Below are 26,296 nucleotides of genomic sequence, written 5' to 3' on the forward strand. Positions count from 1 at the left end.
AAAAAAAATGATGAGGATCGTCCTGGAGCCCTGTCAGCCTCCCCCTTGTGGGGGCCATGGGTAACAGTTTGTACATGGGGACAATGCTCCTTCCCCCAGCATCAATGGCGGAGTCAACTGACCTAATGTATTTGCACATATATGAATTGGCATCACCATCATGCCCCCCCCCCCAGCCTTCATTATCATGCACGTAAGCCTTTGTCTATCTGCCGCTATGGTGATCGAGTGGTCATAGTGACGGACTCGCATCACGGGTTTGAACCCTACCAGCGCTATAGTGGTGGTCGGCTGAAGTTGGTTTTCTATGGTTCCCAACTTTGAGGCGCGAATACTGTCCGATCTGCCCGTTAAAAAGTCTCGACACAGAGAGCAACAGGCCTACAATACAATTATTCAATCATTACACTTCAGTCATAGTTAGAAAAACTGATGGCAGATGGCGGCACACTACACACCACAAGCAGCATTATGCAGAAACAAACTGCACATCAGATTTGCTACACATACACTCCAACATGTACCAATTCGTTAGAAGTTCTACAGAGGAATATGGACAAGGTGCACGTCTAGTAAAGTAGTAGCCTTTGTCTATCTCCGCCTATGGTTCGGTGAGGATCCGTTTTTGTTTAAATATAATATGGCACTGCACCAATCCATACTGCCCATTCCATATACAACAGGTCTCTTAAAATAGATGCTCAGTAATAATGGACTGACCTGATCTAAATTTTATGAAGCATATGAATTTCATTAATGAGAAAACCAGATTAAAAACTCAAAATATTTCAAAATGAACATTTTAATAACATTGCAATATGTGTTGGAACGAGGTACAACTACACAACATTTTCTCATCCGCCATATCTCCTAAACATTTTCTGATAAGGCTTCATGAATGAATGTGAGCTGACCTTCACACACACACACACACAAAAACAATCACAAAAACCCACAAGACATCATATATATGCAGATGAAAATGATTAGCGCTTATCAATAGAAAAGGAATTCCAAAAATAAAAATACATTCTACACCATTCAAATAGAATGATGTGAAATAAATAAACACGATGAACATGATGAAAAGAAATAAAGAGGTAGATATATGAACTTTTTCATTTTCCAAAAACAAAAGAAAAACAACATTTTTCGCCATCCACCACGCTTGCTATATGTTTAATGATATGGCTTCACCATTTAACATGTGCTGGCTTTCTCATATGCATAAAAAATGATAATATTCTGAAAATGATAAAAATAAAAGACTGCACAAATACACTGGTGGAAAAAGAAAGTGTCAGCTCTTTAAATTTCTTCATACGGAAGACAAGTTACAAAAACTTTATTCACTGATCTTTTAATGTCATTTGTTTTGAACATTATCAGCAATTCTATACGATGAAAAAATAATTTAGCAAAGGTATTTTCAGCTGATGACAAAAAATAAGTGGTGTATACAATATCAACATTAACCCACAGGGATATTGCTCTAAAATATAAAAACATTTTATATTCTATATATAGTATATCACATAATTATATCACTGGACAAGAATAAACTGGTACATTGCATCATAAATTGCACTGATGTCTAAGAATTCGGCCATTTTGCAACTGTATAAACAGCTGATAATTAATAATTATTCATAATGGGAATTTTATTCATAAAGGAAAAAGTAAAAAATTTTCAATGAGTTTTGTTTAAAGATAACATGTATAAAAACAAATATAAAGTGTGAAATCACAAGAAAACACCATGAAATTTCATATCGCACTAGCATTTCATTAGAAAAGTTACGAGCATAAAATGGGATTTATTGTTACACTAGGTGACATCCAGCACATCACAACAGAGAGAAAGACAATACATACACAAAAGATCAACGTTTTCATATCTAAAATTTAAACACATTAACACCATAAATTTTCGCTTTGTAACATCATAGCAAATGTCAAATATATACGTGCTAGCAGATCGTAAATTATACAAACGAGCAAAAAATATAAATAAATTGTGTTATATATTTCAGAATAAATATCTTATAGTTATATCAACAACAGCGAGATTAACGTGAAAAAATATTTGAGCTCAATGCCAAAATTTGATAAAATAAATTTTTTTTTATAAATTTAGAGGTGAAATTCAACTATGAAGGTCAAACTGCTTGAAAATATATTCTACTGTTTCTTCAATATCTTTCTCTGTGCTTACCTTATTGGCTTTGATAATGAAGATATTCATGTTGAACATAAACTCTAGAAAAGCTTCCTGAATACTCATTGTTATTAACTTTCAACAAAATTTCTTTTCCACTTTGAATACTTTTATACTTTAACTTCTGGTTTTATTAAGTGTTTGTTCATGATAGTTTAACATAATTTTTCTATTCATTTTAATTTCGAGATGCTAATTTTTTTTACTTAAATGTATAAAAAGAAAATGTTCTGATTAGGATATGACTGATATGAATGCTTTTCTTTCACATAATTGTGGAAACATTCGTTTCTTGGAAGAAAATTTCATTACAGTGGAACCCTATCACACCTTAGTATACAATAGAATCAGGTTTGCATAGCAAGTACTATTGTGCCCCCCCCCCCCCCAACATCATTTCAGACATTCCAAAAACATCTTTCTCTCTGTTTAGGAATTATTGGTCTCAGACAGAAAAATTCTTCAAATAGCTGTTTTTAGAAAATTATTCTCTTGTTTGAATTGTAGAGTATTTTTTTGGCTAATGAAAACAATCTTTTGTTTTGTGAACCATTATGAATCAACATACTTCAATGTGCAAGCCTACCTTTATTTGATTGAGAATTGTGAAATTGATGAGATGAATTTCCTATACTGAAACTGTCAAATGAAAGCAGTCATATATAGGATGGGGCATACAGGGTCTGTGCTTCTAACAAAGAGAGAAAAAATTGGAAATATATTTTAAAAGAACTGAAATGTCGAAAAAACATTTTTATATGCTACTTAAAAATCAATTTCTTTAAATAAGAAATTTTTGAAGTAACAAGTGTATACCAAACTTCGGTTGACTAAGTTCTTAGACCCTATAAACAACAAAAATGTCAAATAAAAGTTGTTTAATCCTTAGTTATATCTTGACACATGAGTTCCGCCTTTGGAGGAACAATTACTAGATATCAAGGAAACAATAATTTTCTGATATGCTGAGCTGAACTCGGAAAGAAAAGTCATCACGTCTTCGCCGGGACTCGAACCCAGGCCCTCTTGCATACTGGGCAAGCATGCTACCATCTATACCAGTGGAGACATGACCCTGCCTTCCTTATTTCACGCCCTGTAGCGTGAGGCGCTGAAGTAGAGGCATTAGTAGCCTCTCTTAACTTCAGGAAATGGCCCCCGGGTGGGACGGTTTAGAGTGAGATAGATGGCTTTTTTCTCAGCCTGAGATATCAAGGAAAGAAGCTGAAAAAAGAGTCAGAGAGTGACACTTTCTACCACATACACACATAAAAATTCACTTTTCTTGTTTGTGACTTTTCAGTTCAACGAGTTACCCTGCTTGCCTTTATGCATCACATTTGAAGGTTGTTGGTAATTTTGTAGTTGAACTGTTTCCTATATGATCCATTCAAATCAATTTTTAGTCTTTTGGCTGGTTTTGCTTTTGTTTTGGCTGTTATGATGGCTGACTGAGATGACAAGAAAGCTCTCTTGTAAGAGGTGTGTTATGTGCTCTAAAGCTAAAAAACAAAAACAAACCAAATATTGGTGCCCTGATTATGGTGTTGGTTTGTGCAGGGCTCCGTGTTTTGCAATATATTATACACAAACTAAGAATACTAGAATAAGACTTCTCATTTTTTTAATATTTTTTATCTTATAATTAATGTGACACAAAGAAAAAAATATTCTATTTACCTGTCATTTTAGATTTCAATACATGGTTTTTAACATGAATTACTGAAAAATATTTTCTTCCTTCATTTTGAACCTGAACAACATGCTGTCAATGCATTTAATTAAGAATTCAGTATTTCCATTTAGACCACTAATTAGTAATTACTTTTATTATTATTTTATGATGATATTTAAATGTACAGTAAAGAACATGATAAACTCAATTTTCATGTTTTTATAAAAAAATTCAATCAAAAACTTTTTTAATATGATACTTGATATAACAATAAATTCTTCTACAATGATATTTTTTCAAGTTTGTTTGAAAATGCCTGTAGTCTATTTTTAAACTGCTGCCTCTCAATATAGCAATAATCCATCTACAACAATATATTTTTTTTTATTCGCAGAGTATTGTTACATTGAGATGTCATTGTATTGAAGTCTTTTATAAATAAAACATGGAGGGGGAAGAATTTCAGCTTTATTATAATGAGATCAGAAAAAAATTAACAAAATATGTGGCAAGAAAGCCTATACCATTGACCTCAACAATACACATGCTTACCGTTATTATAATTCTTGAAAAGTTATTTCTATCCATCCAGTTCCTATCATCTTTATAAAGCAGTTGTCAAATGCAAATGATATTACAGCTTGATAATATCATAGTATTGAATAGCAATAAGGTAACAAGTAGTTTGTTCATATATGGCTACAATTCAAGTTTATCAAGAATGTTATAAATCTTTTACATTCACATATAATTGAGAATATAACCATTATCAGTGTTTTCTGGCATATAAGGTTAACCTGTGACTCAGATAAACTTAGAGAAAGTAGGAACTGCATGTTGCAAATATATTGTAACATCTAATAACTTAAATTAGGAAAAGTAACAGATTCTCTGTAACAGTCTTTAACTTTCAATGAATTACATTTCAATATCTTTTCATGGACGCCATTAATGCAGCTTCAACTATGATAAAATATATTTTCCATCTTTGTAACAAAGAGCCAAATATATCCAAATACATATAAAAAATTTCCACATGCTATAAATATGAACCATATTTTATTTTGATTCTATGTTCTATCCTTCTTGCTGCATTAGCAAAACAGAGAAAAAAAAAGTTCAATAATATATGCAGCGGAAAGGTATCTAAAATTTGACTTACAAATTATTTGTTACTTTAAAAAAAGGATATTCCTTTGATAAGTGAATAACAATGTTCTAAAAATTCCATCTCAATGCAGTTTTGAATAAGCTAATCAAGTGTAACTAGAACTTTGGAGTAAGTGCATGAAATGAGAAGTACAGTATATGGAAAAAATGTCTCCAAGCACTGCGCCTTAAAGATAAATAAAACATATACAAGGTAGAAATGAAAACTTAGAAAAAAGAAAATTTGGTGTATAAAAGATATTTTCTGTATACATAATATATATTGATAGCTTATAAAAATCACTGAGTTCAACTAAAGGAAGGTGCATAAACAATTATTATCTGAAAAATGAAAAAAAAAAGCCATGGCTTTGAGCAACAAAGAGACAAAAAAGTAAAAAATGAAATGAAAGAAAACAACCATAATTGAGATAATATTTATGATTATTTTAAAGCTCAGAATATAAGCTCATATAATTGCAGAATTGTGTTTCTGTGTTCACATTCATTTTTTCTTCTAGAGTGAAAAAGACTGATTATTCCCCATTTCAATTCCTTTTTTCAAAAACTCTGTATATTTCTTAATGAGTGGATCTTGGAATCTGAAATAATGAAAACATATCTAAATATAATACCATAAGTTTTAGTATCAATCCAAAGGAAGGTACACATTCTTCCAGTTTACAGCACAAGTTCCCATCTATAAATTTTTTTTGTCTATCTATAATAAAGTAAATATACCTGATGTATTAAAAATTGACTGCAATGCCCCTAGAGGCGAAACAGAAGTTTGGTCATCTAATTAGATAACAATGCAAGATAAAAGAAAAAGGATCATAATGTAGATCATCATGCACCTATGAAAAATCAACATGATGAATCTTCACATCAGCCAGCTGTTGAAAACTTTGTATGATCAGCAGAGAGTGACATCGTTTGTGAATAAGTCACTATCTGGTGGTAGTGATAGCAATTGTGGCCTGTGTAAGGTATAACTGATTAACTGTCCATGTACAGTCCTGTTCAGCACACACAAGCTCTTAGAGAGAAGCGTTTGTTGCCTTTGTAGCAAAGTAGTCTAGCACACTTATCTGGTAAGAGAGAGGAAGTGGGTTCGATTCCCCACAAAAGTCAGTTGAATTTACTTTCCTGCATTCATCTTTGCACAGCCAGCTGATGAAACTTTTGTATGATCAGTGGGAGTGACATCATCTTCAATTAACCCATTAGAGTTAAGGGAAATGAATGGCTGCAGATGTATTTATTCAACACAATATTCTTGCAAGCAATTCGCTAACTTCAAACACATAAGAATAAGTCAAAGCTCAGCAATATACTGTTGATACAGTTCTATTGTATTCGTCTTTAATCAAGTTTTGTTTGTTTCACTGCAGTACAACTATATTGAAGCAATAATTAGAGAAATCTGATTTCTACTGACATTTAATGGACTATTGCTATGTTTTTATTTCACAGTGTCCATCCTACATGATTCAACTGTATACTTTGTGATAAATGTTTTTACTTGCTTTGTTACCAAGTAAAAATTATAACTTTTTCATTTCATCACTATGGTAGTTGCAATATTTTATAGTAGATTCACTTCACTACAGATAGATCTTATATTCACAGTCAAGGAATTCTTTCCTTTAGTAATAAAAGAGAATGGATATAGACTTTCCTTTGGACTCTATTTGTATATATACATATAATAGAAATCTAATTATAAACAAAATGGATTTCATTGATATATATACAGAGTGTCCTACAATCGACTGACGGTTTTCAAAATGAGATAGCAATAAAACGGTGACAGATATTAAAGTCATTCCTGCAGAATATAAATGTGCAAAGTCAAGAATTTTAGATATGTCATTCATTAAGAAGTCACCAACGAATAAGGCAAATTACATACAAATTAAATACACGAAAAATACAAAACTCCTAATGCATTTCAACAAACAGTGAGTGCTGTCTTCAGAAGAAAACATATTTAACCACTAATCACATGTTGACCGAGGATCCCACTTGGGTTGAATACCAAATCTTAACTCTTGGTTGCTCAGTGGGAAGAAATATATCTCTTCACTTCAAACGTTGTGGTCAGAATAAAGCTGAGAGCCTGCGTATGATACTAATGCAGCATCCTGATTGGACGCTTGCGGAATGGAGCTATCCAATTCGCCTATTTGAATTTTCTTGTAATTCCCGCTGGTAATGAATTTAAGCCATGGCATTGCGATTGGTGGTGTAGATTTATTGTTGTTTACTAATATATTTTTGGAAGCCTGAATATATGTGTCTCTGTATAAATCAAAATCAACTGTGGACTTGACTTTGTGAAAAACTCTTGCTTCCTGAAATTTAAATCTATGGCCCTCTTGCCAACAGTGAGTGGGGATGGTAGATTTTCCACATTCTTGATTCTTAACACAGCGAGCGTGTTCATTTAATCTTGCTTTTATGGGTCTCATTGTGTCTGTTCTATATAACCAAGAGGGCAATCACCACATGGAATTTAATAAAAATGCCCATTGTTTATTTTATGGTATAGCATCTTTAGGGGGGCATGAAACCTAGGTTTTTAGTAGGCACATTTATGGTTGTAAGGTTAAACTTTTTGAGAATCGGTTTGATCTTTAGTGAAAGTATTGGATCGTAGGATATGACTACACTTTCTTTGTAATGCCTCTCTGTAATGTTTACTAATGTGGTTCCTCATGCCGTTCAAGAGGTTTCAAGAGTTTTCTTCTTATTTAGTCAATGATTTTAATTTTGAACCCCCCGTGTCTTTTGCAATTGTTCTGATGTTTCTAAAGTTTCATCATCAAACTTTCATGTTTCGTACTTATGTAGCGAAAGCTAACTCTTTAATGCCCAGATAGAAGACCTGGGAGGTTCGTGAAAATACCAAGTTTTTTGTGTTCGAAGTGGACTCGTCCAAATTTCGAATACTTCCCCTCCCCCTTTCTCCATGAGTTTATATGCATGCTACTCTTTGCATTCACGTTCACCCTTTCATTACAATGGATTTTCGGAGATAATTTGTCTACTGAAAACACCCCTTCCCTCACAGTATTATCTCTTTGTAAAATGCATTGAGTACCCTAAGGAATATTCTAGTACATCAGCTTTTAAAATCCCATTGATAGGGCGTTGCAGATGTCTTTTCCGTTCCCGCCTCTGACAAGAGCTTTTATCTTCTTTCCCGTTGGTGACAAAAGCCCACCAAAACATACCCATATCTGGGCCGACTTGAGGCGGTTATGGGCATTAACCTACTCGGCCGGCTACGGCCGATCTGGGCGCTATAGAGTTAAAGGCCCACAAATGAACAAAGTCACTTATTGTTTTGAAATTTGGAATTCGAGGTCATTTTACATGTCTATACATAGATAAACTTTGAAATTTTAAGAAAAAAAATTTTTCTTTGTTTTTCATGAGGTTCCATAAATGGAACGTTGGCACTTGGGGAGAGGTAAAAGCGAAGCGGAAACTGTTATCACCTATTTTCTGATAATTATTTATTTCTGGAGTACAATGATAAACAATGTGTGAACTAACTGAAAAATGAACAGTTGTGTACACAAAAAGTGAGAGGGGAGGGTGTACCATCTATATATGAAAAGCACACTAGAAATATAAAGAATTATCTCAGAATTGGAGTAGCGAGGAGACTAGGGCATGAAGTTACCATTCAACCAGTTGCATAGGTGTTCTAGTTGCCAATCTCCTATTGCAGTGGTTCTCACAGCGAGCATTCCTGCTCCTTGGAGGATCACGTATCTTTGTCAGGGATAAACTGGCAATATTGATATGTGGTGCCTGTTCAATGCTTTAAATTGATTCATTTCAGGCGGTTTTGAGGGAAGGGCACAAATAAATGCTGACTAGGAACAAGGAGTAGCCAGTAGCAAAATTGTGAAAAGCACTGCCCTTTGTTTCATTTAAACATTAAATTTATTTACAAAAAATGTATTTGAAAAATATCCCTACACATTTTTCAGTGATTCTGACTAAATGCTTATTAACAAAACCTTTGGAACAAAATCAATAACAATGTATTATACGATATATCAACAAAATACTAAAATTTACCCTGAAAATATGGGAATATCCTCTGCTTCTAGAAGGGAATTAGCATTTTCATAATGCAGCAGCATTCCATTATAGTGAAATATAAAGATGACTATTGGAAATGAGTAGAATTTTGAACACTCTTGCACCACATTTTTGACCTGTATACTGGTCTCGTGTTCAAGAATATCCTAAAAAAAATTGGAAAAAACAATTGCTTTGACAGAAATTATGAAAAAAAGTTTTTATATAAGCTATGCAAATTAAATAGAAAAAAAAACAGATTTGAATGTAAAAAATCAACTGAAAAAAAGTTTTTTGTAAATTTACAATATTAAAAATACAGGGTAGTCCAGAAATCTGGAGCTGTTTTGAAAAAATATATATACAGTGAAACCTGTATAAAAGGGAAGGTCAATAGACTGAAATTATTTTCTGTTTCAGATAGATTTCCATTTTATAGAGGTGCACATAAAAATATATGCAGTGATTTATTTCTATCATTTATGAAACTTAAGTTTTCGGAACATCACCCAAACTTCTATAAACCAACGAGTGTTAAACAGAGACATGCATAGTATTGTTTTGAATTTGTTCATGTTTGCTGTTTTAAATAACTATACATTTGAAATTTCATATTTAATGAGCTAATAGCGAAACTTCAATATAAAAGTTCTCCTAAATAGCAATAGAATGGACACTTACTTTTGTTAAAAATTAAATTTTTTTAATACAGCGAAACCTTGATATAACAATATTTTAAGGACCATCATTGTAGAGAGGGATTACTGTTATATCAAGAAGCAAAATTATCTTTACATGAGATCAAATTTATGCTGTTGTTGTCTGTTGTCATCTTTTCTACATCAACACTGTTAATACCATCAGAGAAAATGTGCTCTTATGTATTTATTCGCCACAAAAAATTGTAATTGATTAATTTGTTATAAAAATTCATTATGATGCATTGCCCCTGTAAAGAAGTTTACTGCATTGCTTTCGTGTCTTACACAGAATGTAGTGATACCAATAACTTACTTTAGCTTTTGGTGATTTTTTAGTGCAAAATATTGATGTAATCAGATGCCTTCAGAAAAAGGAAAACAATTGACAAAGTTAAAATTAAATTCAAAATGATTTTGAACAAAATATAAAAAAAAATATTGTTACAGTGGTTTCAAAAATCTCCTAAAAATATCGTTGTAGAGGGATTTATCGTAGTAAAGGATATCCTTTTATCGAGTATCGTTGTGGCGAGGTTTCACTGTATTTAAAATAAAAATTTCATACCTTTTTTAAAAAAAAGTGACAATGAGATCAACAATCAATAACGTTTGTGAAAGAAAGATTATACACACCATTCTGTAACATTTTTGTGTTCAAATTCAATACTTGTTTCTTGCGGCTGGTGGCCAGCTCTACACTGAATGAAAATCTTTGCCAAAACACAGTATTGCTAACTTATGGCCAATAATTCAGTCTCCCCGTATATTACTCTCCCAAAATTATCAAACTTTTTCCAAGAAATAGGAGTGTTTTCTAACAGAAGTCACCACTTTCATCACAAATGAAATGCTACACAAGCTTTTACTAAATTTTGAGTAATGAAGCTGTTTCCTCTCAAGCCTGATCCTCAGAACCAGTTCAAATAGATTATAAGCATTAATCGTTCTTCCAAGAAGTGAAAGAGTTTACCTAACAAAAGGGAGATCAGAACAACTTAACTTTCCTCCCATCCAAAGGACAAAAACTTACACTTGGCCAAAAATTCTTTTATGTTTTAGCAGGCTTTGTGTCCTACAAATAGACTAAATACGTCTTATGTTTCCACATTAGACAGTTTCTGCCTTAAAGAGGTTTCCTATTATTGAAAAAGCATTAATTATTCACAAGACAATTTATTTGTTCCGTTTAAGACAGGTTTCCATCTCATACAGTGTCCGTCTTAGACAGGCAGGTTTGACTGTATATTTAAAAAAAACTGTTAAAGATAGAGGAAAATGGCTTACATGCTTGTTACAAAGAATGGAAGTAAAAAAAAACTTTGATACCTTCTCTTTCAAATGCTTTAAACCATTTGTCTCTACCTTTAATGGCTTTTCTCAAATATTTTTTTCAAAACAGGTCCAAACATTTAGACCACCCTATATAACAGGCATCTTCAACCCAGTACTCCCTGAAGTACTCAGCATGCTCAATAATTGCATCCGATTTCGTGCTCGCGAGTACTTGATTAACATTCAATGAAACACCTTGTACAAATTGCATTCAAGGATTGAAACCATCCTGATTTCACACATTTGCATACGTCAAACTTACAGTAAGGGTGCTCTTTTTTGATGATGTGTACAGGCAGTGCTTGCGACTGAAAAAAGGTTGAAGACCTTTGGTGTATAATGACAATATAAAACAGTCAATATAAAGGGGAAAAAGTATATATGTTTTTTCACCTTTAATTCTGACTCCAATGCCCAAAAGCTCACAAAGAACTTTTCAAGTAGCTCTATCACTGGCGGACTTGCAAGGGCATCATCTCGCAAAGTCCGCCCTGAACCTCAGCAAGACTGATCATCTAATGAACCCCATAGAACCAGTCCATGAAGCAACTTTCGTTGTGCTTTAGCTTCTGCTACTCCTTCAGAAATATTATGATATTTAACCTGCAATTATGGCAAATTGAAATATTATAGAACGAGTTATATTATTTGTAAACACATTTTTAATGTCTTCAAAAATATGCAAAAGGAACTAACTAAACATATCACAGTTGAAACATTCAAATAATAATGAGTAAACGCTATCTATGAAGCTGATTTAGGCTATGGATAGACTATATATTACATATTATTATATTACTAGTAGAAATACCCAGCATTTGCCTGGGGGAAAAGGGTAAATGACAAAGCATGATAGTTATAGTGTTATAATCATATTTGCATAAACTGTCACTGTTCACAACAATGAAATAATTGTCTCTGACTCAAGTGAATTGTGAGAGATTGGTTCTTTTACTAGTTACAGAAGAGGTTACGGACCAAATTTAAATGGTGAGCTAACTGACGACTTTTTCATTTATCAAAGATGGACTCGGATAGGCTTATATGGTGTGAGATCCTGCTATTTCTATTTCCTAGATTTGTTGAAAATTGAAGATTTGTATTGAGAACACACACCAAAGTGACAATCGATATTAAACATATTGGTTATGTTAGAGGTCAATTCAATTATTTTTATTGCAACATGGTCATTTTCTGCATATTAGGGCCAGACAATAATTAGACTGGTGAACAGCAGCAGTCAATATTTCTTTTTTATATTTATCATCAGAAAGTTGGTGGATATGGTAACAAAACAATGCAAGAAAGACAAATTAAATAATATAAAATTTTTCTGCTCAAGCTCAGCTTGTGATAAGCCAGGAAGGGGTTGAAAAAAAAACAACAATTAATATTGTGCGTACATAACCATAAGTATGGTAAGCCCTTAAAATCATGTTTCAGAAATGTAATCAGTGTAGTGCTTAGTCTGAGGAATACAGCAAATAAATTTCATCACAACTTAATCAGGGGTTTGAAAATTCTCTTAGAACTGGTAACAATAACTAGTAAAATGAGTTCTGAAAATGCAGCTAGTTAATAAAAAGCATGTTATTTAAATTATCACCTGCTTGAAAGGAAAGAAAACTCTTTCAATAATCTCATTTGCCTTTTCCATGGATATGGAAACATCATTCTCATCTTCATGATACAGTTCTTCGAGAACAATATCTACACTTTGTTGGCCAACAGTTTTAAGTCCCATTTCAGGAATAAAACCAATGTCAACTTCCATGCTATCATCAGCCGGATCAATTATCCATTCCATGTCTGCTCAAAATAATAGTAAAAAAGATTACACAATAGTCATTTCTGGTCTATTTCACATAGTCTATATATCTGGCAATACATACAAAATGCATCATATGAGCATTTTGGATTTGGATATGAGAAATATTTTTAAAGTTTTTATGTGGATCATTTCCTAGAGTTTTAAAAACTGACAATCCTTTGTAAAAAATCTGTGAAAGAGTAAAGGTTTTATTAAAGAAAACTAAAAATGTGTTTATGGATTAATTTGCTCAACTTTGAAGTGACAAAGAAAAGCCTTCAAGATACTCTATTTTACAATAAAAAAAATTCTGTAGCTGAACTAAAAAATAGGAATTTTACTCAATGTAGACAGATTTTACAAATTCAAATAAAAATGCAAACAACTTTGTAACATGCTTTTTGAAAGCTTAAAAAATTTTCATTTTGATAATTTTGCATAAACAGAGCAAACTAAGAGCATCTTCAATTTAATCATATTCTTTATTTTAATATGATTTTTGCCAGTCTCTTGACAATCTTCAAATCTAGTATTTTGTTTAGATAAAAGTAACATTGCATAGTGTGATACAGGTTCATTCCAAACTCATAGGGCAAACTTCAAATGTCATGCCAAATGTGGCAAACATTTATAATACAGGGTGTTTCAAAAAGAATCAGCCGATTTAAAAAAATCATAACTATTCAGTTTTTAATCCGTTTTGATCGAATAATGTATAGATAGAAATCTTGAGTTTCGCGCAGTTGCCGACAGGTAGTGTAACAAACCATTAGCCACCATTACTTATGGTGATTTACCTTAAAAACACACAATCAACTATTCCAATTTTAGATATCTTCACATTATTTTCATACATCAACATGAGCAACGAAAATATCAAACTATTTCATACAAATCAAACATACCAACATTAAGCTTTCTGTGACTTGGCACCTCAAGATGAAAATAGTGAACTTTTTTACCATCTTTACTAATAATAAGTCTCCCACTAAACTGAGAAGGAGTGAACCAAAATGGATTCAAAGGAATCATTTGTAGCTGAAATTCTGCATGCATCCTGAAAGCAAAAAATATATATCCACAAATATAAATCACTAAATTTAACCCTCTAAGAGAGCAAATAGTTGGAGATAGGTATCACCCTCTGCGCAAGCAAAAAAAATTCTCAGTATTATTTTAGCATTTATCTATTTTTCTTTGATGGAAAACAAATGACACTCAACTCCAGAAATTGCATAAATTAATAGAATAAAAAAAAAAGAAAAGAGTAATACAGTACAACAACATACCTCTCAGAGAAAAGGGAGGTAAATAATAAAAGAAAATAAAAACTAGAACATGTATTCTTATATACCATCTATGCATCATTTTAAGAACTACACCTCAAGAAAGCAGTGATATTAACAGAATTCAAATCAAATCATCAGAAAGTGATTGAGCAGGCCACTAAGGCAATAATCTAAAAGAAGGGAAGCAGTTTAAGGGCTAAAGACGACTTGATGTTCACAATACATTTTCAATATGTGAAAAGAAACATTTGATATCATAATTTTAAAATAGTTTTTAGAAGCATGTTACATTTTTTTTACACATGATGCAAATCTTCTTTTTCGAAACTGTTAACTTATAAGATAACAATAAAAAATATAGTGAAAGACTTGCTTCATGCTTAGCCTACTCTAGTAAAGACACAGTGCAACTATGAAAACTAAAAATATTTTATCACAACGAAAAGCGTTTGTGAAATACAGCGACTTTTGACTTAACCCATTAAGCAGCAATTAGAAATCACTAAACCCCCTTCAAAAAATGACATAACTTTTTTTAATTAAGTAAGCTATCTTTAGATTTTCAGCAGGTGCAAACTAAGGGGTATAGGGAAAGGTTTTCCTATGAAAAATCATTTTTACAAAATATCTGGCTTGTCAATGCTAAAATAAGAGGCATATAAATACATTTGTACTTCCAGTAAATACTGACTCTAAAACATTGCCGCTGTGGTGGTCGAGTGGTTATAGTGCCGGACTCGTGATGCGAGGATCCGGGTTCGAACCCCACAGTGGTGGTCGGCTGAAGTTGGTTTTCTGTGGTTCCCAACTTCAAGGTGCAAATGCGAGCCGATCTCCCCGTTAAAAAGTCTCGCCACAGAGAGCAACAGTCCTACAACGGTAAATCATTCAACCATAACACTTCACTCATAGTTAGTAAAACTGGGGGCAGATGACAGCACTACACATAACAAGCATTACACAGAAACAAACTTTACGTCAGGTTGCACTACACGTACACGCACATTCCCGCATGTACCTATTCGTTGGGGGGTTCCGCGGGGGGGGGGGGGGTGTGCATGTGTGGTGTAGCAGTAGTAGGTAGGGGCTCGGGGATCCATGATGTTCTTAAGTCAGCCACCTCGTTGGGCAATTTGCCTGTTGTGGCGTTGTATTTGTATTTGTATTTGTATAATTAGTAGATGAAATGAATAAATGAAATGAAATTTTTTATTAATTCTGCAATAACTGAAGATTCTGAGTTAATAGATGAAATAGAGTTTTTAGCACCAAAACAGTGTAATTCTATAGTCGTTACTGAGATAGAGGAAAGGAATATAAAAAATTTAATAAATAAACTTGAAATAATAAAGTGGTCGGTTATGATGAAATCATGCCAAAAAATGCTAAAAACTGTGAGTAAATACCATTTAAAGTTTATTACCCATATCATAAACTCTTCAATTCTCAGTGGAGTTTTTACTGATAAATTAAAACGTGTTCTTGTCATACCCATTCATAAATCTGGTAATGTCAACAATTTCAAAAACTATCGTTCAATATCTATTTTGCCCGTTTTTTTGAAAATTTTGAAAAAAATAATGAAGCACAAAATTATAAATTTTTAAATCATTTTCATTTTTTTTCGAAAAATCAGTTATTGTTTTGTCAGAACAAACAAATACCATGTTGAAATCTGATACTGAAGATTTAATAAAAATAACACTTGGTTGAGGCGTAATAAGTTAACCTTGAATCTCAAAAAAACTAAATATATAAATTTTCAATTATATAATAGAAATATTGAAACATTTATAATTTGATGCCATGAGTTGGGATGTTCTGGTGACCAATGTTTCTGCTCGATTGTCTTGGAAACACAGGAGTTTAGATATTTAGGAGTCACTGTAAACAAAAATTTGAAATGGAACTCTCATGCAACTGCGCTTAGTAACAAAATAAAATACATGAATGTTCATTTATATTGCTTGAAAAATATTATCTCTCTCCTCAATTTATTCATACACTTTATTTTGCTTGGTTCTATTCACTTATTCAGTATGCCATATGTGTTTGGGGAGGTGATTACGAGTCCAACTTGAATATTTTAATAAGTTCTCTGAAAAAAACTAAATATTATTTCCTCTCGCAACCCTACACTATCTGCCTATAATTATAAATAAATCAGACTATAGATTTAATATTGAAAAACTATACATATACCGACATGGCCCCCACATGGGAGGGGCTGACAGGGATCTAGCCTTGGGGGCCTGGGACAATTCTAATTATTTTGACTTTTTCACGCTATAAATTAACTACAGAAGAGCCCCTGAAAAGTCTGACTGGGGGCCCCACAAAATATCCCAGCCTAGGGGCCTTGCTCTAAGATGTGGGGGCCATGTATACCGAAGTTGAATGTTTATTTATAAAAATCCTACTTGGTTTGAAATCAGGCAATGCCTAACAAACACATGTCTTCGTCAAGGTTTTCAATATAATATTATACAACCTAAAAAAACATTAAGCCAAAAGCAATTCAAATATATTTGACACCATTATATTTTAATAATCTGCCAAATGGAATAAAATATGAAAAAGAATTAAGAGCTTTTAAAAAACTAATTAATAATTATATTAATCTTTTACTACAATAGGAAGGTACTTCTTGGCCCCCTGCATACAGTGCTGTCACACCAAGGTCTCTGTAATATTTGTGTCTGTTTGCATATCTTGTTTGTACTTGCTATTATATGAAAGTGTTTGCCACCACATAAATATTTGTTTGTATATTCTGGATGGATCAAGCGATCCCTTGAGTAGAATATTGCATGTATATATATTGTATTTTTCTTTTCTCTTTTTTTTTCTTTCTCAATAAACTTTATTTATTCCTTTTTTTTTTTATGGAGGCGAGATATTTTGTCATTGCTGCTTAAAGGGTTATACAAATACAAGGCCACAACAGGCAAAATGCCCAACGAGGTGGCTGAGAAAAATATGCCCATAACAAGTATGGATGTCATATATTACTAAAATACAGCAACCAAATTAAAAATGCAATCACAAAAATTATAAAAAATATATATATACATGATAAAATATTATGCAATGCCCATAAATGTATTTGTGGTTGTCTTATAAGACAATGTTATGTGTTCTTAACATATTCCCTTTCAAATAGCTGAACATAAATTGAATAATATTTGATCGGAACCATGATTTAAATAATATTTACCTTTTCCCATTTTTTTCTAAATGAATTAGTAAATATTTTTTGTTTTAGATGTTTTTGAGATGTTGCTGTTGGTGACTTCTTAAAAATGAAGGAATTATGAACAAGAGCTGTCACAAAATCTCAGCTGAACTCTCCCATTTAATAAGAGGTGGGTTAACTCCACAGCAAGGTAATGATCTTAAATGTGTTTCTTGACTGTAGAAATTATGTAATTATTTTGTAATGAAAGCAGGACTAGATGCACTCAAAAATTGAGTTTATGAATATGTTTTCTCCCACAGTCACCAATGTTTCTTCAAATATTTTCTAAAAATTCAAAAATAGAAATGTATTGAAACTAATGAACAATAATGTAAATTTAGATGCAAGGAGAGATAATAAGAAATAACCTGAAAACTATGTCATAGAAAGACTCTCCAACAGCCTTCAACACTCCAACAGTTCCTTGTGGTCCAAACCGAGTCCATAAAAATGGCCTTGGGTGAAACATTTTTAGCATGTAGTGGAGTGGACGGAATTCTTTTGGGAAAGACTTTGGATAATACACTTTGTGTTTTGTTCTTTCATCCAATGTTTTCCCTTTTATGATCTGCCAGTAATAACCAGGGAAAATCGGATGAGACAACTGAGGCATCAAAATAGCAAAAGCTTTATTGCTGAAGTTCTTTGTATTTATGTTTGCTGTCTTCCATGATAGAAGACCATCAAAATTTTTCAATTCCGAAGGCTGAAATAAAAAGTATTTTTCATTATAATATATAGATAAACTGGAATTCAAATTATAGTTGTGACATTATTATATGATTATATATTATTACAGTCGATGCAAATTATAATAACACCCCATCCTTCCATGAAAAAATTATGTTATATCGGGTGGTCATTATATCAAAGAGGATATACATATAAGATAGTCATTATATGAAAACATTTGGAACTTACCATTGTGATGGAATAGTCCCAACAATATGGGGTCATTATAACAAGTGTGTGCGTGTGTGTAGACTGTTTATTCATACAATGTTACTTAAAATTAGAATTTTAGGTTGCTGCATTCAAGCTATTTGTGCAATAATTAACGTGGTGAATGTAAAGGTATTTAAATGAAGCAAATACAATAATTTTTGAAAACTCTCAATCAGATGCTGTAATATATTGCACTGGAATATTCTCTAGCTACATGCCCTAATTTAATATCTGTAAAAAAAATACTGGGCAATCCAAAAGTCACAAAAAACTTTAACGTTCAATAATTCATGAACTAATAAAGCTAAAAATATTGTTTGCACAGAGAGGGTGGCTATAAAGCTGGATTTATTGTCAAAAAATATTTAAAAAATGTGAGATTGGTTTGTTTTTTGACTAACAATGGCACTGTCAGGTTGCAGATATCGCGGATAGTTTAAAAAGTGAGGCTCTGGCTGGGAACAGCATTCTTGAAGTAGACGAGGGAAATTGTTCAGTCTTGCCAATACACTGTATGTATGGAAATGTTATTCTTAATCAAGAAAGCCCTTAGTTAAAATTTATTAAAAGAATGAGGAAAGTGTGAGTGTGGCATTGCAGGCATACAACTTATGTATGGTATGCGAGATGGTGAAGGACCTATGATGTGTTCCACAGTCACAAAAATTTGAAGCCACAGGTTGTGTGCTGGGTCCGCCATGGAAATAATGTACTAAAAAGAGCGCCATGAGACAAGAAAGGTTGAGAACTGCTGCTGTATATTATGGCAGGGTTGGGTGAACCAAGAAACAAAATTTTCATCCATGCAAGACCGCCAAGTGTCCCTTTGGCGCATCAGTAAAGTGACTCCAAAAATTAGCAGAAATTTTAAATAAAATGTATCATTGATCATTTTTGTCGCACCACGGTCATTTTCTGCACACGAGGGCTAATTACACGGGACCTACAATTTATAGTTGATTCCAAACGGCAGATTATTTTTTTTATATTCACCGAGAGGCTGGTGCACTAAGTTTGGTGCACTGTAAGTTTCTGACACAGACAAATCGAGTACCGAACTCGTGACACCCCTAAACATCCTTTGGTAATTTAGGTAAGTATCTTATCGACCTTGGCTATTGCACCTAAATACCAAAATGAATCAAAAATTAGTTTTCTTCGAGAATGGTCAATCCAATATAGTTTGAGTTTCACAGTCTAAACATTTTTTTCTAAAGTGCAAAAGAGGTTTGGGAAATTTGCCTAGGGTAGGTCGTTCTTTTTTTTAGCTATATAACGAATGCTGACATTCATCATTTTTGAGTGGGATGGTTCAAAATGCCTGGAAGGCAACGTCAGGCTTTATTTGGTATGCTGGCAAGTTCCGATAAATAAAAGACAGCCATGCACAGATGATAGTGGGACGGGAAGAAGCAGTAAGAAAATTGCTAATCATGTTTGAAAATGAAAGAACATAACATTTCCCTTTGGGATTAGGAATTTTGTCTGTGTCTTCTTTCACAAACAACAAAATGGAAAGCTACAAGAATGGAAGAACAACGAGATTTCTATTGGTTTGAGAAATGGGGGTTCGTACTTCTGTATTCCACGGACCCTTTGTGGTGGTTGCAGATACCCCCACAAAGAATGAATTATATGAATACGCCCATAATAAAATAATAAGTGAATTGCTTCCTCATCAAAACTCCCTGACCCCCTCTCTCCTCCTGAAATCACCAAAATATCAACCCAAAAAAAAATGTTCATTCTCATGCGATCATGCGCAAGGATACTTTTAGAGTGAGTATCAAAAAATCCTTGCCTCTCCGTGGGAAGAGGGTAGGGGCTAACAGGACTCCAGCCCTGGGAGAACTCCTATGCAGTTTTTTCTTTTTTTACACTATAAATTTGTTTCAGAGCTGCTCATATAAAAACCTGGCCTTGGGCTTGCCAAAAATTGAAACTCGAGGGCCCGGCTTCAGGATGTGGGAAAGAATTTTTAAGGGCATCTTTCAAATATATTTATCGTATGAAAAATCAGCAAAAATAATTAGACCTCGGTTTAACCTGTAGATCCCCAACGAGGAGGGGGGGGGGTATGTTTATACTAAAACCTTCAGGAAACTTCCCTTAATTGGAATACACAAAGGCGAGGAATCCCCTGCTTTCCTAGAGCCATCAGTTTAATGCCTGAAACATCTAAATGATAATTTAATGTAATTGAGTGTGGACAGGGATAGGCTTAAATATTTTGCAGCCCGATGCAAAAAAAATTTGCGGCCCCTATGAACACACAGGGGTTTTCCAATACCCCAGGGTGTCCATGGGTACTCTGGTGTCCGAGAACGACTGTAAAACTCCTTCGTAGTCATAAAAAATGCCATTTGGCAATAAATATGGACAAAAGTGTCCGCTTCCCAGTGAAAAAAATTGCAATTGGGCCTCCAGGCGCTCGAAGATTTGGGGCTCTCAGGGCTAGAAAACCGATTATCTACCCATGCCCTTAACTTTAGAGATTCTCTATCTTGGACTGAATTTTAAGCTATTGCTTTGCTAAGAAGTTTAAGTCAAAATGTAATCAAAACATTTTTATCCCCTTTTGCGGCCCGGTGCGGCCGCACCCTTCACACCTGCCTAAGTCCGGCCCTGAGTGTGGATGACAAAAAACTAAAAACACGCAAAAAATTAAAGTTTTACTGCAGTGTATGAACAGTCAATCATTCATTATGCAAAACTGTTTCCTGCATTACATTTGTGTTCCAGGAAAATATAAAAAATACTGTATATAACATTCAGATGACTAAAAATAGACGTGATTTTGTGCTTCGCGTTTTTGTGGATATAGATGTGATGTACCAATAATTTATCACAAATTATCTAATAAATTAGAACAAGAATGTTATTAAAGAAATTAATTACAAAAATCCTATTTTTGAAAATTGACTACCTGTACCTATAACAATGAATACATTTGATATAGCAATCCCCCCCAATCCTTAAAAAAATTTCCTGCTAGGAGCTACCACTGAATTTTACCTAAGAAATACTGTATATACCTATCTCATGGCACATCTCTTCAGGAAACACTGCTCTACTCGGCACTGTTTGACTTCAAAACTTAAAAATATCACTTCAAATGAAACCATTGCTCCAGAAGTGCACGCAGAGAAGGGGCAAAAAGGGACAAAGCGGACCCTTGCTTTTCTCTGGGTAAGAAGTAGATGCTTGAAAAAAAATTGAAGAGAAAATATCTATATAATATCTATTAAATATCTATTAAATTCCTTCTTTTTAAAAATTTATAATTTTTTTAAGGTTGGTAATGCAAGATTTTTTCTGGAAGATATTCCCTGTATTCCCCCGCTATGGCCTTCCACATGCTGCAGCAGAACCCAACCCCAGACCAGACTTTTCATGGGTCCTGCATAGTGAATTTTTAAGGTGAAAAACTGGGCTCCCGGGCTGGTGCCCTTGTCAGCCCCAAATTTGGGGGAGCCATGGTTCTCTCCACTTCCCAAGTGAATTCAAATAATCAACTAAATTACATGTTATTGTGAATCAGTTCTAGCAAATACTTTCAGTTTCCAGAGCAGGCAGCCCTTTGAAGAGGAAGGCTGCAACTTGTTTAATGATAATGTCTTGCCTCATTTTAGGCAAATCTTAAAGAAACAGAACCCCTTTGGACAGCTTTCTTGTATGACATGGGTCCAGTGACTCTGAAGCTGGTCCTAGTGCCAGTGCCCGTGTGGCATGGTGGTAAGATGTTTGTCTACCATCGTGAAGGTTGTTGTCAGGGTCCCGGGTTCGAACCCAAGGGTGGTGCCCTATATATAGATAACATATTTTCCCTAACAAACTCGAGGCGACCACCGATAGACAGCGCCTTCACTTCCAACCCATCTCACTAATGGCAGTCCATTGCAATATAGCGATATGGCCAGAGTTGGTGTTTGGTTCAGTAGGTCCTAGTGCCAAAAGACCAAGTAGGGAAGTAACCCCAGATAGTGCCTTGATGCCTAAAGTCTTAAGGAGGAATTCCCCTTCCAAACAATATTATCTGCACCTCTCTCTCCCCATGGGTGGAGATACAGGGGCATTGCCCCCCCCCACCCAGCATCAAAGGTGGAGTCAACTGATCTAATGTACATATGAACTGACATCATGATGACCCTGCTCCCCCCCCCCAGACTTCCAAGTCTATCTCTGTCTATGTCCCCCTCCTCGCCGTCTTCCCCATATGTCAAGAAGTCTTCACAAAGGTATAAAAATGTAAATCCCATATTAAATATTCATCTATTCTTTGCATCAGTCTTTCATATTTATTTTAGAGTTTTTAATATGAATTAATTGGATTTACATTGATTCATATGGAAATAATTGCCTCGGTTTTCATCGGTTTCAGATTCTGTTGATTGTTTCTGAACGGATTATTGACATAAACCGAGGGTATCACTGTATATATCTCTCTTGCTCTCTCAGTCCTATTCTTTTACTTAAAACACTGAACTAAATAAATCATTGGATATAACAAAAATTTTAACAATACAAAAAAATATATTTATACATACATTTCTTGCTTCAATTTGTTTTGTCATGCTCTTCAAGTCTAACGGTGTGAAAAGGGCTTGCAGCGTAATATTGCTATCTCCAGGAACATAATATTCTTCAAAATCCTGGAACCATGATTAAAAAATATATATATAATGTGTTTCAAAAATACATTGCAAAAATCAAAGGGCAATTCAGGCATTCGTTAACAATTCAAAATTAAAAAGAACATAGGTGCGCAAATGCCATCTGGAAGCAGCAGACATCATTTAAAATAATATGTTACCCAAGGATGAAGAAGAATCCTTCAACACTACAGCATCAAAGGTATAGTGGACTGATCTAATATATATATGTGTATATACACACATAATTCATATATATATGAATTGTCATCGTGCCCCTCCCCAGACTTTCAAGTCTATCTCCACCTATGCACTACAGCAGATGCTCTAAGTTTTTGTTGGATGCACTGACACACGCATTATATCGACACTGCATAGACTGCCACATTCTCAAAAATACCAGATGTATGGCACAATTAGGTGTATTTACAAGTGTGTGATGCAACAGCTCTGTAGTGGCTCCGGATAGCGTTTGTGCACCTATGTTTCTATGTGATTTTTGATTGTTATCGTATGCCTGATTTGCCCTTTTATTTTGGTTATGTTTTTTTTAAATACCCTGCATAAATTGATTAAGACTCTATAGATACATATTTCATCTCAGGGCAACCAGGAGGCAGAGGAGCCTGATGGCTGGATCGGGAAGGAAGCAAAGTTTACTTTTGCTTATTTGAAATTACGAAGAGAGGCTGCCAATAGATATCTGCCTGCCCAGGGTGATAGAGTAAATCATTGTTTCTGGTTGAAGCCCCGTTTCATCTTTCTGATATGTATTCAACTATTGTTTCAACCAACACTCTTATCATGACACTACATCTGTTAATCACTTCATGAATCCGATATGCTCTACTCACTCCTGATTGTATCAAAATCCATAGATAATGAAACTCGTTTTTACGTACCAGTGCAATTTTGATTGTTTAGACTGTGGAAAAATTACATGAAGAAAAAGACAAACTACAGTATGTGAACTTATTTGAATTAATAGAACCCAGCCAAATTATATGCTCCAAGTATTTTCTTTAATTTCAGAATCAATTCTAGATTGTTTCACATTTAGCACACAACAGCGATTGCCGCAAGCAGATTATTCCCCTTTCTGTAATAAAATAACAATCATTTTTGAGGTTGGAGGACTATTTTGAGCTTGGTGATAAGGAACAAAAATAATTTTTAGATTATTCCACTTGTGGATGCAAAGGGGTTATCTAAAAATAATGTTTTCATACTCAAGATTAGTACAGTGATACCAGAATTATGTTTGTAGTTCATTTCAAGACTAATGACGTAAGTTGAGGTAAAGTTTTCAACTGATAATGCCTCGCCTTCCTCAGGAGAAGAGGTGGGAAAAGGGAGGTATAAATGTGCAGATTTCCTTTAATATTTCTTATCTATTCATCTTTTTTAATGTTTAGAACAACAAGTCTGCATTCTACACTTGCTTTGACTGTCGGGTAATTAATTAATATAATGGTATATTAATTAATTACCCGACAGTCAAAAGGCTTTTTTTTCTTACCTTCTTTCTCTGCTCACATGCAAACTAGTTGCAATTGCAGTGCCACAACTTGGGACAACCCACTGCGGGTGGGGTTATCATCAATGGGTCATCCAAAGTTTTACATTTGTCTAGTATATATTGCTTTTCTCACAATGAAACATTATTTCATGACAGCCATACAAATTTATAGAAATTTTAGCAAACCCCCCCTCGAGGATAACATATAGCACACATATGCAGATGTGACTTACAAATTTGACACATTTCTTGTCATCACTTACTCGCAAACTTAAAAAGTCACATGAGCAGTGTGCATGCGCCTTAATAGAAATTTACAAGTAAAAAAGTTATCTACATGATTTTGTAATAGAGTATATCGAAAACAAATTTACTAAGTGCTTTCAATAAATTTTATGACTGGATAATCAGCATATGAGGGTATTGTGTGCATTATTGTATCATAAAAGTATCATCTGTCAGAAACTTTGGACTGTAATTTAACTTTCTGATGCACTATATCTTTTAATGAATTTAAAAAGTCATCAAAGAACCTTTCATTAAAAGGCTTGAATACTTTCATTAAAAAATTGAGCAATTCAAAATAATCGACAGCATCATAATAAAAGCTTTCATAAGCTTAAAATAAATTATTAAAAATATTCTACTTGTTTTATGTACTCCTAATTTACACATGTCACTAATTCACATTAAATAAATTTTAGCTACGACTCCTAATGGTAATTTTTTTAAACTATTAAATAGAATAAATTAAGAAAAAAATTACTTCAGAGTGTAAGAACTTTTCGTCATCCATTTTCTCTAAAAATATAACAATTTCCTCTAGTTTCTTAAATTCATCAAAACTCAAAGCACCATCTTTGTTAGTGTCAAGTCTCTCAAAGAATGGGTGTATATCTTCCACAGCTTGATGGGAATCAAAGTTTTTCAAGTCTCCACACATATGAAATGAAGAATCCTGTATATTTACACTCAAAAAATACTCCCCAATAAAAGCGCATAAAATTGCTATAAATACAGCGCAAAAAATATTTGTCGGCATTTTTTTAGCTAATTATAAATACTTGTTCGAGAAAATTGAATAAATTTTTACAAATGTCAAAACTATAACGTGTTGTTTACAAATGTTAAAGCACAATGCACGTGGATTACGTGATAGGTCAGAGGGCAACATAGCCCTGCGCGGATGTACAACGAAAACAAGCTGTATGTGGGGGCGTGGTGTGCGGAGATTCTCAACAATCAAACGTCAGTTAAACTGTACAGGAAATAGTCTTGGGAGATGAAAGCCCTGTATAATAAAGTCAAGGTGAAGGGTGAACGATATCTCGTTGTCCCCGCCCCTTATAGCTCAGTGTCCCCGCCTTGTTGAAAGATTGTGATTGATGTTTCGATCATTTCATCTGGTTTTTTGAAAATAAAATTATCCTAGTTATTATTTTTTCTGATTTATTATTCATTTGTGTTTGTTTCGGCTTCATGGTTTGATATTAAATATGATTAATTGATATTAAATATGACTAAGGCCGGTATTATACTATAAAAGTTTGATAAAATCCATTTTATAAAACTTGAAAAATCTAACCAATAAGGTTATTGGTTACATTCTAGAAAATGCAATCGTTGACCTTATTAGCTGCATTTTTCAAGTTTTATAATAGGACTTT

The 26,296-nt window shown here is 33.6% G+C and overlaps 1 protein-coding gene across 1 annotated transcript; it reads right to left on the reverse strand.

The window, feature by feature from the left end:
• Positions 1 to 786: 786 nt before the first annotated feature.
• On the reverse strand, positions 787 to 25,824 carry LOC149072613 (selenoprotein N-like). Its single transcript, XM_089246529.1, has 8 exons — positions 25,396 to 25,824; positions 23,006 to 23,110; positions 17,882 to 18,219; positions 13,892 to 14,043; positions 12,783 to 12,985; positions 11,570 to 11,779; positions 9,141 to 9,310; positions 787 to 5,644 (listed from the first exon to the last, which is right to left on the reverse strand). Exons 1-8 carry the CDS (start codon positions 25,669 to 25,671, stop codon positions 5,560 to 5,562), a joined length of 1,539 nt encoding a protein of 512 aa, XP_089102655.1. The 5' UTR covers positions 25,672 to 25,824; the 3' UTR covers positions 787 to 5,559.
• Positions 25,825 to 26,296: the final 472 nt, after the last annotated feature.

Source organism: Pholcus phalangioides, unplaced genomic scaffold (genome assembly GCF_987345545.1).
Source record: "Pholcus phalangioides strain wild (caught in Gottingen) unplaced genomic scaffold, Ppha-v1.0 ptg000017l_1, whole genome shotgun sequence".
Taxonomy (NCBI): domain Eukaryota; kingdom Metazoa; phylum Arthropoda; class Arachnida; order Araneae; family Pholcidae; genus Pholcus; species Pholcus phalangioides.